The following is a 16,628-nucleotide window of genomic DNA, read 5'->3' on the forward strand; positions in this document are numbered from 1 at the left end:
TCACTTGATTAAGAATCTTCAAGAAACTCCCCAGAGCCACAATACTGCAAAGAAAATAAACACCAGACTCTGGATCTTGATAACCTCCTAGCTAGAAGACTTCAGTGTGTGACCTTGGGGAAGTCTCTGATACAAGGAAGACTAGGTAATCTGAGCGTTTGATCTGTGGTTGTTTTTAAGTGCATGCAAAAGACGATAGGCACTAATTAGTGACGTTGTGGAGAATGAAACATTACATTGCATTGGCTTGCCAAATAGCACTGAGCGCAGTCTTCACTGGTGTTCAAGTATGCAGTCCTCCCAGGCTTTCTCGACCTCCCCTCCCACTCCACCTCAGCCAAATATTTTCCCTCACAGTCATAATGGTGCTATGAGCTGGCAGAGAACACGACATTCATTCAGCCAGCACCCTGAGATGCCCGAAACGTGCTGGTTTAAAAGGAGAACGCGCTTTAATGAAGCGCATTGCCTTATATCAACCTGGCAACTCATAGTCGTGAGGCCACTTACAGTTAAGGCTCACTAGTGACGAATTATCTGATTTCCATCATTTCGTCATAGTGGATTAGAGCTGAGGTCCCGTGAGTACGCCATTCCTGAGGACTGTTCTGGCGGGGTAGTCTTAGCTTTGTCAGAGGCACCGCATCACTGGAAAGACTAAAAGGAGCTGCACTGACTTCCCACGCTGGTTATCCCTTTCTCCACGTGTGCCCTTGGACTATTCATCTCTCCTCTCAGAATATCAGTCTCCTCTTCTTGAAGACAAGAGCATTTTGTTAGCTCATAAAAGCAGTACAATTTCAGCAAGGTGCTTTAAGGGCAGGCTGGCAGCAGTCAGAACAAGGCCCAGCCCACCTTCCCAAAGCAGGGCGGTGCTGCCTCCTCGTTGAGTAGTGTGGTCTCTGTCTGATACCCTCGATAGAAAGGCTCCCACAGCTAAGCACAGCTTGAAAACACTGACAGGGCCCTGAGGTCCCACCCTCTAGATAAAAAACAAAAATTAATTAATGAACTTAAGTGCTCCTTTCCCCACCCCCAGACTCAAGAGAAGATATACACTCTTTGGTGTTTAGTTTTTGTTTCCTTTCATACAGAAAGACCTTTAAATTGTCTAACATGACTCTGCTTTACTACAGAGTAAACTACTTGCCGCCTATTTACCTGTCGAACAGTGATAGACATTAACCCTCTATGCTTCTATGAAAGACTAAAGTTTATTAGGCTTTTGTTGGGAATTAACTTGGCAAGTCTCTTAGCTTCCTCTGGGACTGATCTCAGAATCGCGATGGGTCATTGCCTGCTGCTACAATTGTTTTACATGGTTTAAAGCTTTAGTTCTGGACTTAGGAGTGGTCATCTCATTCTGTCCCCTTTTTCTCTTTTTCCTTCCTGTTGCTGGACTGGACCTTTCTGATTTGGTGGGACAACAACAGGCGAAGCTCAACCGTGAGGAAACAGGTAAGAGCCCAACAGAGCCAGACTGCCCAGCCTGGCTCATGAAGATCAAGTATGTCCCTCGGCTGTGATGAATTTCATGATGTGCCTCTGACGTCGTGCTTACGATTGGCTGTACCTTTAGTCACCGCATGGTTAAGACGGTAGCAGCCACTGGTTCCAAGCTGGAATTATCATAGGCTTCCTGATCCGTTCTTCTCCTTGTTGGATCTGCCATTTAACTTTCTGGCAGGTTAGGTTTGACTTAAACTTGGACAAATTGTTCTGTAACAGCCCATGATGTCCTTCCCTAGGAGAACATGAAGAAGCCTCACACGTCCTTACATATATACTAATACACCAGTCGCTCAAATAGCTGATCCTCAATCTAAACGTCTCACTTAAGTTAGAGGTTTTGCTTGCTTCTGTTCACGTTGTCCTCTTAGATGTATTCCTGATGTACCCTAGTGTAGGCAGGAACCTGTTCTAGGAGTGATAGGAAGAAATACTCATCTTGGCAGGTTTGCGCTGACTGTCACCACTGTATTAAAACTCACTGCTGCACAGCCAGCTGTCACCCATGTTAGGGGACTCTTAGCAGGGGCCTTGAGTGATCCACAACAGGGGAAATTGCAGCACAATTCCTACTTACTTTAAAAGGAAAAAAATTTAAATGAAGCGTATTTTTGCAGTAGCAAAATTCCATTCACTAATTATAGTCTATGGTAAGCCGTGAAGTGACTTCATGTTCCCTCAGCTTCTCACACCAGCTTTGCAGGAGGGAAAGTTAGCAAGTACGGGGTGGAAGGCAGGACTCAGAAATATCCTTCTGTCTACCAGGAAAAAGCTGATCCAGACCTTTAAAAAAAATCATTTGCAGGGCTGGAAAGATGGCTCAGCAGTTAAGAGCACTTGCTGCTCTTCTAGAGGTCCTGAGTTCAATCCCAGCACCCATGTCACTGCCTGTAACTCTAGCCCCAGGAGATCCAACACCATCTTCTGGCCTGTTGGGTACCTGCACATACGTGATATAAATACACAAATGACTATAATATAACGTTATATGTCGATTTGCACAGAGCCCTAGCCTGGGGCAGTCTCAGGTGCAGGGGATACAGGCTTCCTCTACTCTTCCCAGCCCCAGCTCTCTTCATGCATCTGAGACTACCCTGCCACGGTGGGAGTCCACCATGGCATTCACTGGACAAGCTTTGCTGTGTCCTCAATTTCTCAATACACTGGAGATTTGTTTTATTTCATGTGTATCAGTGTTTGGCCTGCATGTATGTGTGTACATATGTATGCATGCCTGGTGCCTGTATGGAAGTGGGGGGGGGGTGTCAGATCCCCTGAAACCGGGGTTACAGATAGTTGTAAGTCACTGTGTGGGTTCTAATCCGCTGAGTGGATCCTAATCCAGACCTGGGTCTTCTGCTAGGACAGCAAGTACTCTTAGTTGCTCAGCCATCTCTCTAGCCTTCGTCTTCCTCCTGACCCTAGATGGAACTTTTTTTCTCTTCAATCAATCTTTTTTTCTCTTTTATTTTTATTTTTTCCTTTATTATTATTATATTTAAGGGCAGCATCTTACTTACTGTGCAGTCCAATCTGACTTTGAACTTATGACCCTGATACCACTGCCTCACGAATTCTGGACTATAGGCCTATACTGGCAGGCCTGGCTATTTACATCTTCTAGATGAGAAAAACCTCACTGTAGCTTTCTACCATCTTGTTCCTATAATTCTTTTCTCTCCTTTCTCTCAGGGTTTCTCTTAAAACTTGAGAGGAATGGAATGCCTCTCAAATAATTTATTGTATTTAAAATTAGTAGACATATATCTTATAGACTAAGCAACCACTTTTCCTTTATTACCAAAAGTAGGCTTGACCTTGAAATTTACTTCTTCATTTCTGATCAAAGTCTAGACTTCCTGCTTAGACCTAGAGCTTCCATGTGGGAGCTTTGAAGCTTCTGCTCTGCAGGAGTGCTGGGGTTCGGTTGGTAGGATCTGCCCCTGACTAGGGTCACCATCAGCGGGGATGGCACCTGCCTGGTTTACAAGGCATATTGCTGCACTAAAGCATTTGCGGGCAAGGCGTGTTCCCTGTACCAGATCTGCATCAGAGGCCAGGGTTCACTACATCCGATAAGCCCCTTTAATTGGCTTTTCTTATAGTTTCCCTCTGGCAAGAAGTTTTTCTTAGATGGTAAGATTAGTAAAATTTGGCTGGAGAAATGGCTCAGCGGTTAAGAGCACTGACTGCTCTCCCAGAGGTCCTGAGTTCAATTCCAGCAACCACATGGTGGCTCACAACCATCTATAATGGAATCTGATGCCCTCTTCTGGTGTGTCTGATGATAGCTACAGTGTACTTATATATAATAAATAAATAAATCTTTAGAAAAATAGTAAAATCATAATTTAGAAGATCTTGTTTATATAAATAACCAGGAAATCAATGTTTGTTTCTTATAAGTCAGTTAAATAAGAGAAATAATCTGGAAATTTGTTCTCCTGTAGAGACTAAGTTCAAACCAGCCCAGACCTTCCCTAAAGAGGAGGAGAGCCCTGAGCTGGCGCTTACTGGCCTCTTTGCTCCACTCAAGCCCGTCGCTGCCTCTCCCTACCCGCTACTTCCTGACCTTGCTTCCTCTGATCCTTGGAATTTAAGTGTTTTCCTTAAATGTGATCTACTCTGTGCTTGTCTCTTTTTAAAAGGTTCATTTATTTTATTTTATGCATATTGGTGTTTTGCCAACATGTATGTCTGGAGGCCAGAAGAGGGCATCAGCTCCTGTGGAACTGGAGTTAGAATGGTTGTGAGTTGCCATGTGAGGGTTGAAAACTGAACCTGGGCCCTCTGCTTTTAACTACTGAGCCATCTCTCCAGACTCAAGCATGCAGTGTCTACATGTACTAAAACAAATAGTATCCCATTAATACCTACAGATTGTATGTACCAGTTTAAAAAAATTAAGTTTTAAAACAAAAAAAAAAATTTAAATCCAATTAATCCTAAAAGAAAGAAAGTCTTCCAACTATGGATATTTTATAGTCGTCTTCCTGATAGTTTTCTCCTGTAAATTACTGACTGCTGTTTTACTCTTTCCAAATTATACCAACTGTCAGTTCCCTTCAGCTTCCTTAATCTGATCGAATGGAAATTTGCCCTGATTGTCCTTACTGACCCTTTCCAACTAAGATTATATGATCAAAGACATTGTGAGCCAAATAGGAAACTGACCAAACTGACATTGCTTCTAACATTGAGAAAAGAAGGGAGAAAGAAAAAGACAATGGGTGAAAAATATATAGGAAGTGCTGGGGTAGTTGTATGTAGTTAGTGTAGGTCTTTGTGGGTACGTTGGGAACATATGGGCACATCCGGGGAAGTGAAGTCACTTGCGGCTTAGAAGCATCACAGGTAGCAGCCAGGATGATGGGGGCATCTGAAACCTCTGTGCCCTTGTTCCTTACTAGACTCTGCCTTAGCCACCATTCTAGCCTTCTGTGGTAGGAGAGAGCTCTGCCCTAGCCTTGTGACTACAAAATATTCCCATAGATCACTTCTGATGGGTTCTTGGTGGCAATAGGCTTGCACGTTGGCTTTCAGGCCTTGTTCCCTGAGAACTACAGAAGTCATCCTGCTGGTGGTGTTACATGTCCTGCCCATCCAGACAGAATTCGACATTTCGCAGTTTACTAGTGCCAGGAACCTGGATGTTTCCCAGTGTCCTCCTTGAGTGTTAGATAAAATCTGGGACCAGAAAAACTCTACAAATCTGTTCTGCTACCTTCATTGTCTCTCCTGCTACATGACTTCTGAAAAATGGAGGCCTTTTCTCCTTATAATAGTTGAGCCTTGTATTTCCATTAGAATAAGGAATAAAGGACAAAGATTCTCCTAGGGTTACTTGGCCTGACAAGGTCACTTGATCTAAGGATGTCAGATGCTGGCCGCTGTGCCTGAAAAGCTAGAGGAAGCAGTCAGGTTTGGGGCTTACAAGGATGAGCATTAGGAGCAGGTATGGGTTTTCCACATCACCAATCCCAGGGAAGCAGAGAGGCAGGCAGGTTTCTGTGTGAGTTTGAGGCCAGCCTGATGTACATAGTGAGTTCCAGGCCAACCAGGACTACTTACTGAGACCCTGTCTGTCTCAAAAGAAAATAACAATAAAATGAGCATTTTATGACACTGAAACCTTTCTGGCTCCAGCTTCACTTTGGCAGCATCCTGAACCCCTGGCAAGCTTGGAACCTACATAGGCCAAGCCGTCTCTTCTCTCAGCCTGACTCTCTCATGAGACCCAGATGCTTCCCTTATAGTAGCCAAACCCATGGCCACAGTTGAAAATTGAAAGCCAGATGGGTATAATCCAACCTGTGCAATGGGCAGAAGACACAAGGCTCTACCACACTGGAGCAGTCTTGCCTGGACATCTGAAACTAGGTTTTAGAGCATCTCTTATGTTATTCTTTCATACATATGAATGTTACTCATGTGGCTGCATTACAAAACCTTTCTGATTTTCAGTAATAATTAGCAAGCATTGTTTACTCCCCTTACAGTCTGTAGTATGAATGACGGCAAAGTATTCAGTAACAAAGCAAGTCCTGGCTTTTCCACTTGCTAGCTGAGTGATACAATTAGCCATTTAACCTTACTAAACCTCATTTCTACATTATCTAAAAGACTTTTTATAAGGCCTAATGCCTCTATGAATGTAGACATTAATATTCAGGTACTTGGAGCTGGAGAGATGGCGAAGTGGTCACGAGCACTGGCTGCTCTTGTAGAGGACCCTCATTCAATTCATGGATGGCTTACAGCCATCTGAAACCCTAGTCCCAGGAGATCCAGTGTGCTCTCTGGCCTCTTCGGATATCAGACATACAAGTATCACACAGACATGCATGTAGGCAAAACACTCATACACACAAAATAAAATAAATACAGCGTAAAACTTAAAGACACAAACAGGTATATTCATGTACCAGTAAGACATGTGACCAGCCCTTTCACTAGTCCCTTCCTCTGTTTGTAGACAGTAAGTTGAAACCCATATGAATTCAGTGGAACAGTCAGGATTGTATGGCAAAAGCACAAAATAAAATGTACATGTGGGGATCCTGCTATACATATTCCCAGGTCACCCTTAATCTTCAAGAGATGTCTTTCTTTTATTACCTTTATTGTGCCAACTAAACCATTTTTCTTTTAGGTTTCTTTCTTTTAGATTTTTAAGTATTTTTTATGTGCATTGGTTGGGTGTTTTGCTTGCCTCTCTCTGTCTATCTCTGTCCATCTCTCTTCTTTGTTTACCTCCCCCCCCTTCTCTCTCTCACACACACACACACACATTCTCACCTGCTAAAAACTATAGCCCTTTTTGGTCATCTTTAAAACCTTCTCCTTCCACTTCTGCAGCCATATCCATAACCACCACCTTAGGGCCAGCCTGCACTTCCTCTGCAGTACTGCTCCCTTCATGGGCCCATAATCTGTTCACTGTTATCCACTGTAATGTCTAAAATCTTTATAGCTCCCTCCAACAAAATTCTATCCTTCATTAACACATATCCTCCTCCACCACCACATCTACCACCTTGGTGTCCATATCCTGTTCTTCACCAGCATTGTGCCTTAACTACTGTAACCAGGACTGCCACCATAGTTGCCACCATCACCTCCAAATTTATTATATTGATCATCATCACCTCCACCACCACCATAACCAGGACCACACCATGTCCTCTCTACAGTCATAACCAGACCACACCATGTCTTCCTCTATGACTATAACCAGGACCGCCACTGTAGCCTCCTCTTCCACTAAAATTTTCACCATGACCAAAATTACCTCAACTGCCTCCAAAGTTCCCTTCTTGACCTGTAAAGTTGCCAGATTCACCTCCACCGCTCTGTGACCCAGCAGATGGCTCGTCTTGTTTAGAGAAGACCTAATTCCCTCACATTTATGACCATTAACTGTGGGCTTCCTAAATAGTTTTACCAACTACAAAAGCAAGTTACAAAAGAAAATCCTCTTTTTCCACTCTTGTTTATCCTCCACAACTTGTACGGTTTTGATCTTGCCAAACTTTTCAAAGTAGTCTCTCAAGTTATAGTCTTCTGTATCTTCTTTAATACCACTAATAGAATCTTTCTTCACTGTTAACGGGCACCAGCCTTTAAAGAACCAGCCTTGTGAGGTCGAGCACACATTGCTGCATCTACTTCTTCAACACATGAGTTAAGGTCACAGAAACAAAGCCCTTGGAATATTTTGTTTGGGGTGTCTCTCACTACTATACTGTCTGTAAGTGATCCTCATTTCTCAGAGTATTCTCTTAAATGTCATCTGTATTTTCAAACAGCTTCCTCAAGTGCTCTGGTTCCTTCAGATCATGGCCTTCCTTCTCCCCTCCCCAATCAGTATCAATAAAGAGTCAGGGGGTGACTAGACAGCAGTGTTATCTCCATTTTGAGACCAGACTCACTTCTTCTATTTTTGGTTTTTGATTTCTGTATTCCTTTTTTGTTTTTCAGGATTCCAGCCAGGCAATTCCTCTGGTGGTAGAAAGCTGCATCCGGTTTATTAGCAGACATGGTAAGCAGAAATACAGCTTTGCTCATACCTTTGTGCAAAAAGTTAGAACTTCAAAGACTCCTTTACAAAACAATAGCGGTAGTTGGAGCTGGAGAGATGCTTCAGTGGTTAAGATCGCTTGCTGCACAGCCAAGAGGACCTCAATTCAAATTCCCAAACTGCCATAACAAGAAGAGCCACATCTTATGCACAGCTGTAACTCTAGTTCTGTGGAAGGCAAAGACAGGAGGATCTCTGGGGCTTGATGACTGCCACCCTACCCCTAAAAAGAATCCTATAAGATCTAGGTTCAGGGGAAAGACACTGACTCAAAGGAGTGTGTCAAAGGCAGAGAGTATTAGAATAGAGAACAACCAACACTGTCCTCTGCCCTCCATAGCTACACACAAGCACATGTATACATTATGTGCATATACACCAGAGAGAGAAGAGAGAGAGTGCTTTCCCATCCTCACATTCTGAGAAAAGGAATAAGTCTTAACTCATTCATGTACTGCTGGCTCCCTCAGAAAGACCGTGTCTACCTGTTTTGTCCTAGCCACTTACCATGCTTTTCTGTAGCTCCAGAGTTTTAAATCCCAGCAGCCTTGTGAAGAAGTGCAGTTAGACCATGTGGTTGTGGTGGTAATGGACCTGTAGTTATAGTCTTGGTGTATGTAGGTACCTTCCATGGCATAGCCTAACCATTTTGTCCCATTAGCTGTACTGGGATGGTTTGAAACAGTTTCATCTCTGATGTTGCATTGATTGTGTATATAATATTTGGATTTTGTTTTAATTTGGCCTCACTGGATATAGTGTTCCTATGAGCTCCATAACTGTTGTAAAGTTGTATCCAACTTTTGAGAGTCCTCAGGGACTGGCTCTTTCTCAACATTAGTCAAGGTGTACTTACCCTTCTGCTTGGGCAAAGCCAAGAGATTTAACTCTGTTCTTTACCAGCTAATGGCCTCATTAGACAGATTTAATAATTACCAGCAAGTTTATTTTCCAAAGGTGAGAATATTTAGAATATCTATACTGGACTTTAATTGTTTAGAAACCACATCAGAAATAGTTTTTAAATACTTTAAAAGGTCATAAAATGGCCATCCTGGAGCTAAAGAAGCCAGATATTGCTTGTCTAAATTCCAAGGATCTTTCTATTCTACATCCTCTTCTCCCTATAAACTGGGACATTTCTTAGAGTCATTGTTGAAATAATAATTATTTCAGCATTCTTACATCATATCCTAATCTCGATAAACTGTAAGTTTCTAATGTTACCTCAGTTCTCTTGAAGTATGAGCATGGCTCCTCGCTGTTGAACAACCAACAGGGAGGTTATGAGCCCCTGACCAGGGCTGAGCATCATGTATTGCCAAAAAAGAAAACATACAGAGAAGTGATTTACTAATCTTGTCTTTAAGTGATTTTTATGATGCATTTGGAAGAAAATAAGTGAGCAGATACTAAGTTAATGAAAGAAATAAAGCAATAGTAATTGATAGTGGCAGAATAAGAAATTTTACAAGATAGCAGTAATTAATACCACGGAGCTGGCAAAGACAAATTCAAGCTGAGTTCAGTAGAAGAGGTTCCTAACGAACAGTGGGAAGAAGTGGATTCTTTTATTCACCCATGCATTCATCTGTTCCTTCAACACAGAGTCCATATATTGGTTGCTTATTATCGACCAGTGAAAAGGCTCCTGCTGGGACTTCTGTTCCACTGAGGAACAAGCACGATTAGCCAGTAAACACACTGACTTGCAGTATTTCCAGTGCTGGTGTATGTTACGAAGAAAAGAGAAACAGAGTGTAGGATGGGAGTGGAGAGAGGCACTGTTTAATGGGTCATGAAAAGTCCACACTTTGGTGGACTTGTGAGGAAGAGGTAAGCAATGTGTCCGTCTGAGGAAGAGTATTTTGTGGTGAAAGAGCACAAAGTGCAGGACCTGTTGACAGACGGAAGAAAGAACACAGGCTGAAGCAGAAGGGTGAAGGGCGGTTGACTGGAGGTGAAGCCACAGGCCAGTGCTTTACAGCATTTTCAAATAGTTTACACTAATCCAAGAGCACTTTACGCTTTCATGTTCGTGTGTGCTAAGAAAAACAAAGACTAAAGATTATAGATATATTATTTTGGTTATACATTATACCAAAATGTCAACTGGTTTTTCCTTTCTAGAAAACTTGTTTCTCCTCTCAGAATTATTATACCACTTACTCAAAAGATTCTGTCTGGTGTGCCAGTGAGATGGCTCAGTGGGTAAAAGTGCTTGCCTCACAAGCCTGATAATATGAGTTCAATCCTCAGAACATGGATTTCCACACGTGCCATAGCATACACACACAAGTGTGCACATGTGTGGATGCATACGCACACAGAGACATGCATAGACACACAGATACACATAAAATAATAATAATAATAATAATAATAATAATAATAATAATAATAATTGGTCCTAATAGTAAGTGGCCCTAATCTAGAGAATCTATTCTCTAGGGGAACTGGAAACTAGACTGAAGGAGAGCTCAGTATTTTAGGCCAGTTGTCTGATTTCCAGCAAGTTCATCTCTCATTTGTTCTTCCCTTGGTCCCACAGGCCAAGGCTACATGTCCTTAGCCATCAGACTTACCCAGGAGCACTGAACTGACCCTCTCAGAAAGTTGTGTAGTACTTTCCCATCTAAAACACACCAAGTAGCCTGGTTTGAGGTGATATTTCCTTGTACTCTGTTTCCAGTTAAGTCCTGGGTTATGTTTCTGTTTCTGTCAGAGTCTCGGTATTTATGATACATTTTATGTTTAAACAACAATTTCTGGCTCTCATACCCCATTTGGTAACTGATATAGTACCACCGCACTAGCACTGATGGAATTTTAATGTTGCTTGCCGTTCTCTGAGGAGTATTTTAGAGATTGCCTCAGAGGAACAAACAGCTTACACCTTACTAGAAGCCAGGTAATGACATTCCTTCACTTACTTACTTCCAGTCAGATTCCACAATTTCAGTCTTGTTATACCTCCAGGACCTAACTAATTGAATACAGCTCCCCTCACCTAGAGGACAATTATGAAATAGCCAGCAAAATATAGCCTCATTCTGTTTTGTTTGCTTTTCTAGAATCTGAGGTTTCTATCAAGGTTTTGGAATATCACAGAGAAATGTTGACAAAGGAGATCTAGGCTTAGAGAAAGGCTAAAAGTCCTAATACAGCTGGAGATAGTAGTTAGGCCAATCAGTAGTGATTGTTTCCTGATTTTTCTTACTGAGAATGTGTAGTGTGTGGTGTGTGGTGCTCGATGTAACCCGTCTAAGTATATCAGGCCAAGATGGCTTCCCACCCTCTCTGTACATGCACTGGAATAAGCCCTGAGTCTGACACCAAAAACTGATTCTGTGATTGCAACAAGACTACCTTTGAGCTCTGGTCCTGGTTCTTTGTGTCATCGGTCACCAGCCCCTCATCTAGAACATGAGTTACTGCTAACCCTGACCTTGGATGGTTATATGAGGACAAATACTTTCTAGGATAGCATTATTGGCAATCATTATATAAGCATTGTCTTTCATGACTATCTCCACTCCAGCAAAATCATGAGAAGATAATTTTTGTGCACCTTGTAATGCAGTATTAACATGTTTTCTTTAAAAAAAAAAAAAAAAAAACAAAGGGCAGCCATCAGGGACCAGTGCCTTGAACAGAGATTGACAAAGTCATCCACTGATTGGTCACATTTGTTTTTATGTCATCAGTTCAGAGATTTTCCTAGAATAATGGGAATAGTGTTAAAATGCTAACGAAGTCATAACAACCCATCTTTCTCTAACCTCTCATGGTACATAATGTTCTACCTGCCAATACCTGCCTCCATTCTTGGACCGCAGGCAGTAAGAAAGCACCCAGAGGTGATTTCCCACTCTATAGTCAGGAACAGTAAACTAAAAGTGGGGAGACCACAGCCTGGTAGTCTCCCTTGGAAGCAGAAGAGGCTGTGAACATCCCTTAAATCTTTGGCCTGATGCTTCCCTTAAAACTAATGCCTCATATCTGATGCCCTCTTCTGGTGTGTCTGAAGGCAGCTACAATGTACTCATATATAATAAATAAATAAATCTTAAAAAAAAAAACAAAAAACTAATGCCTCATGATCCTTCCAGAGACTTGTCTAGTATCTATGCCCTCCCTGTTTTTTCTCCTTTGTCCTAAAAAAGACAAAGACATAGTACCAGTGGAGGTGGGAATTCTAACCCCATCTTTATGGGATTTATGATTGTGAACTTGCTGTTTTTCACTTTGACCACTTTATTTCGTGTGTTTCTAGGCCTACAACATGAGGGAATTTTCCGGGTGTCTGGATCACAAGTAGAAGTGAATGACATAAAAAACGCCTTTGAGAGAGGTGAGGTGGGAATAAATAGCCAAAAGATAAGACTAAATGTTTGCCAGCCCCAAGAGCTGGCTCCACCTTTTCCCTTAGAGTTCTCTGCTTATAAAGCCAAGAAATTGTCTGTTTTCTCTGTACTTTCAGTAGACACACGGAGAGACACTGGGGCATGCCCCGGCTTCCTTCTTTCTTAGCCCCACCCATCCTGCCTCATTCCTATGGTGATCCGCCAAAACCCCAAGTCCTCACTATATATCCAGGCAGTTTATAGCCTTATCCAGAGCCCTTGGTAGCAGTTAACAGCAAGGCTAATGTGCCTCTTCATTGTATCCCATTTATCATCTTGTGGTCTATTAAGGTAATGGGCAAGCTTTGGCAATTTCTGTCATTGTAATTGATATATATAGTTTCAATTTAGGGTTGGTGTTATCATTAAATTTAATTACACTTGATATGAAATTTTCCATGGGGATTCTGGGATGACTGTTCTGTCAGTGGGTGTCCTCTGCTATGGTAGTCAGAGAAACCGGCCTCTTGGTCTTGTTTCCCCTCCACCATGGGCTCAGTCTCCTTTAAGAATCCTTTCATGATTCTTATGAGAAAAACAATTTCTGGTTTCTGTCCCCCAACCCACAGGGAATGTTCATTAGCCCAACAGTGCCACATCGCGGCCATTGGCCTTTGCTGGATAGAGAGATACTGAGGATATAAATGGGTCACCCCTCCACCATCTCCTGTGTGTTTGCCTAACTCTCTCTCTTTCCTTTTGGGATGGGGGCTACCTTCTTCAGGAGAGGACCCCCTGGCTGGGGACCAGAATGACCATGACATGGACTCCATAGCTGGCGTCCTCAAGCTTTACTTCCGGGGGCTGGAACACCCGCTCTTCCCCAAAGACATCTTCCATGACTTGATTGCCTGTGTCAGTAAGTATCACCACCCATGCATGGCAGGCAGCAAGATACTTGGAAATTTTCATCCATTTGTCTCCTCCTAGGCTTTTAGATCAAGTTTTTTGTTTTTATGTATTTCTTCCAGTGAGTTTCTCCTCTTTATCTCTCTGTTTATCCCTAGTAGTGGAAGAGAAAGAATGATTTAACAGTAATAGTATAGAATTCGAGTCAAGACACCTGGCTTTTTTTTTTCTCCTAATTTATCTCATCATTAATTCCTGTCTCTGGGTTTTATCTTTTTTAGTAAAATGCTTGTACACTCATCTGTAAGATCCAGTCTTGTCAGATACTTGAAGCTTATACACAATGTTGGAGCTTTTAATAGGACCAAAGGAAACTATAAACACTGACCATGCTCCCTGCTTGTTGTTTTATATGTACACTGGCTTACCTACTACATATGCATATGCATGTATACATACATACATACATACATACATACATACATACACACACACATACATACATACATTCATATGTGTCTGAAAACAAGAAAAGCCCCTCTATGCACTTAAAAGTACCATTTAGTATTTTCCCAGAGAACGATCTCTGTTTTCTTTAAAGTTCTCTGTAGAGCTTAAAAAGCCATCCTAGGCATTTAGCATAGTTGGTGATCCTGAAGCATCCTACCACTTGATTCCATGAGAAACCCGTGGAAATTTAAAATAATATCAAGTCATTCGGGAAGCAGATTATATTATTTGGGGTTTTATTGCTGTGATAAAACACAATAATCAAAAGCAACTTGAGGAGGAAGGGGTTTGTTTCATCTTACATTCCCATCACTAAAGGAAGTCAGAGCAGGAACTCAAACAGGGTCAGAACCTGGAGGTAGGAACTATGCAGAGGCCATGGAGGGGTGCTGCTTCCTGGTTTGATCCTTGTGGTTTGCTCAGCCTGCTTTTTTATACAACTGAGTCCACCATCCACCCACTTTGAGCTGGCCTTCCTACATCAAACAAGAAAACACATCACAAGTTACCCACAGGCTAATCTAGTGGGTGGGTGGGGTTCTCAATTGAGGTTCCTGCTTCCCAAATGACTGTATGTCAAGTTGACATACAGATAGCCAGTGCATAGACCTTATCTGAATGGTGGCCCCAGAAGGCAAAGGGAGTAAATGCAGGGAAGCTCTTTCCCCAGTTTGAACAAGGCCTTTGTGCCTCCTGAATTCAGTTTGGCTCAGTATTTGGACTGAATACTTACTTGTTCCTCTTTCAGTTGTTCTGAGAAAAGCCCAGACATCTAGGATACTTGTTCCCTTTGTTGTCTATGTGTTTATAAGAGTCTAATGGGAAGGAGTTACGTGACAGTTACAAACATGTGTTACTTAGGTCACATCTCATGTCTTTCCTTTCCAAGACTGGACCCAAGTGAAGTCTCTTACATTGGGCTGGAGTTGCCAAGGCACAGCAGATTCCTCGGCTGCCCAGTTCTTCCTTATTCTTGCTCCTAATCCAGTATTTGCTATTTCTTATTCACATAAAGGCTGCCAGATCATGTTCATATTGTCACACCGCGAAGTCAGAGGCTGTTCATGACAGGTCACAGGCATATGGCCAAATCTGTAACTAACCTGACCATAGCACAAAAGCTAGGAATCTTCTCCAGTCGTCTTCATAGATTTTACTACTTTTTCCAGCATCTGCTGTCTTCTCACTCTACTCAGGCTCTGCTCATGTCTACTTTAGATAAGGAAGAAGGAAGCCAGACTGATCCAGAGTTAGAATAGATAACTGTGTACACAGGGGTCAACAAAGGACTTCCACAGCCGCTGTCCCTTCTCATGTGTGGGACCCTTTAAGACATTATCCAGCAGTCATGACAGGTTTATCATGAGAGACCTCTTTGCCTTCCTCAATCAATGAGTAGCCTTCGCAGTGAAAGACTTGGCTTTGACTACACAGAACTCTCAGAAACACCAGCAACAAAAAAAGAGAACTAGCATTCTAGATGCCCGGAGTTTTTCTCAAAACAACCAAAAGAGGAACAAGTAAGTATTCAGTCCAAATGCTGAGCCAGACTGAAAATCCAGGAGGTGTGAAGGCCTTGTCTATGTCTGTCGTTGTTTAAATTAGAGAGGGAACATATCCAACTTTCTGTGCCTATGGAACATACATATACCTTGAGTCTGTACTAGTCAGGGTGTAGGTCCCAGCATGTGATCTTTTGAAACAGTCTCATCCCACAGAACATCCCGGGGGAAGCCTCTGTCACTATCCCAGGGCGATGTGTGGGCCAGCTTTGCTCGCTCTGAGTTATGCTGCTGGTGACTGCAGTCATGCAGAGGATAACATGCCTTCTTCTTTCAGCAATGGACAACCTGCAAGAGAGAGCTGTGCATATCCGGAAAGTCCTTCTGGTCCTGCCCAAGCCCACTCTGATTATCATGAGATACCTCTTTGCCTTCCTCAATCAGTGAGTAGCCTTCACAGTGAACGACTTGGCTTTGACTACACAGAGCTTTCACATGGATCTGTGTCTTATTGTCCATCCTAACAGACACTTACTGAGCATCCACCATTCACCAACTACAGTGCTAGGCTATTAAAAATACACCGCCAAATGGGAAGAGAATAGCCTTTTATCATTACCTCATGGTACAAGGAAGGAAACAGACAATAGTTGATACTTCAGGTAGAATGGCTGCTAAGGGAAAAAGAAGAGTAAAGTTGGGGACAGAGTTCAGGGGTCATAATGGACAAAAGATAGGAAGAAGAACCAATTTAGAGATGTGCTTGCCACAGAGGCCTCTCTGAGAAGACAAGGTACAAGCAGTAGCCTGAAGGGTGAGGAAGGGGCCTGTAAGGACATGAAGATTTGAGAGTTACAATAATAGTAGATTTGAATTTGGGGATGACTTAAAGCCTTTAAAGAGAAAAATGGTACAATCTGGCTTTTAGGTACTTATTTTCAAACCTGCCAATTAATTTGTGGAGAAGTTACTGCAAAGGGTTAAAAAGAGAAGAGAGACCTATTCCAAGGTTGTGACATGGTCCAGCTGAGGTGTTAGTAGATGAGATGACAGAAAGGGTCAGGCTTTGGATCTACTTTGAACACAGCATTGACAGGACTTGCTTATAGGCTGGCTGAGGCAAGAGAAATCCTAAATTCTTTCCAGAACATAAGGGCAGTTATGAACTTAGGGAATTAGGGAAACAAGGACTAGAGAAAGATGCTGAGATAGGTGCTGATGTGGGCCAGGTAGTTCCACACTTCCTTTACACGTCCAAGAGGAGGTTTTTCA

The 16,628-nt window shown here is 42.4% G+C and overlaps 1 protein-coding gene across 2 annotated transcripts in view; it reads left to right on the forward strand.

The window, feature by feature from the left end:
- The window catches only part of Srgap2 (SLIT-ROBO Rho GTPase activating protein 2), a 220,975-nt gene that overhangs the window by 184,310 nt on the left and 20,037 nt on the right, over window positions 1–16,628 (forward strand). The window contains exons 13-17 of one of the 2 annotated variants that reach the window (XM_032914707.1): window positions 1,434–1,458; window positions 7,990–8,050; window positions 12,366–12,443; window positions 13,220–13,354; window positions 15,694–15,799. In XM_032914707.1, coding sequence (XP_032770598.1) covers window positions 1,434–1,458; window positions 7,990–8,050; window positions 12,366–12,443; window positions 13,220–13,354; window positions 15,694–15,799 — 405 coding nt within the window. Of the gene's footprint in view, window positions 1–1,433; window positions 1,459–7,989; window positions 9,230–12,365; window positions 12,444–13,219; window positions 13,355–15,693; window positions 15,800–16,628 lie in introns of those variants that run through there. The other variant, XM_032914706.1, reaches the window with a different exon arrangement.

The sequence above is a fragment of the Rattus rattus genome, chromosome 10 (assembly GCF_011064425.1).
Source record: "Rattus rattus isolate New Zealand chromosome 10, Rrattus_CSIRO_v1, whole genome shotgun sequence".
NCBI lineage: Eukaryota > Metazoa > Chordata > Mammalia > Rodentia > Muridae > Rattus > Rattus rattus.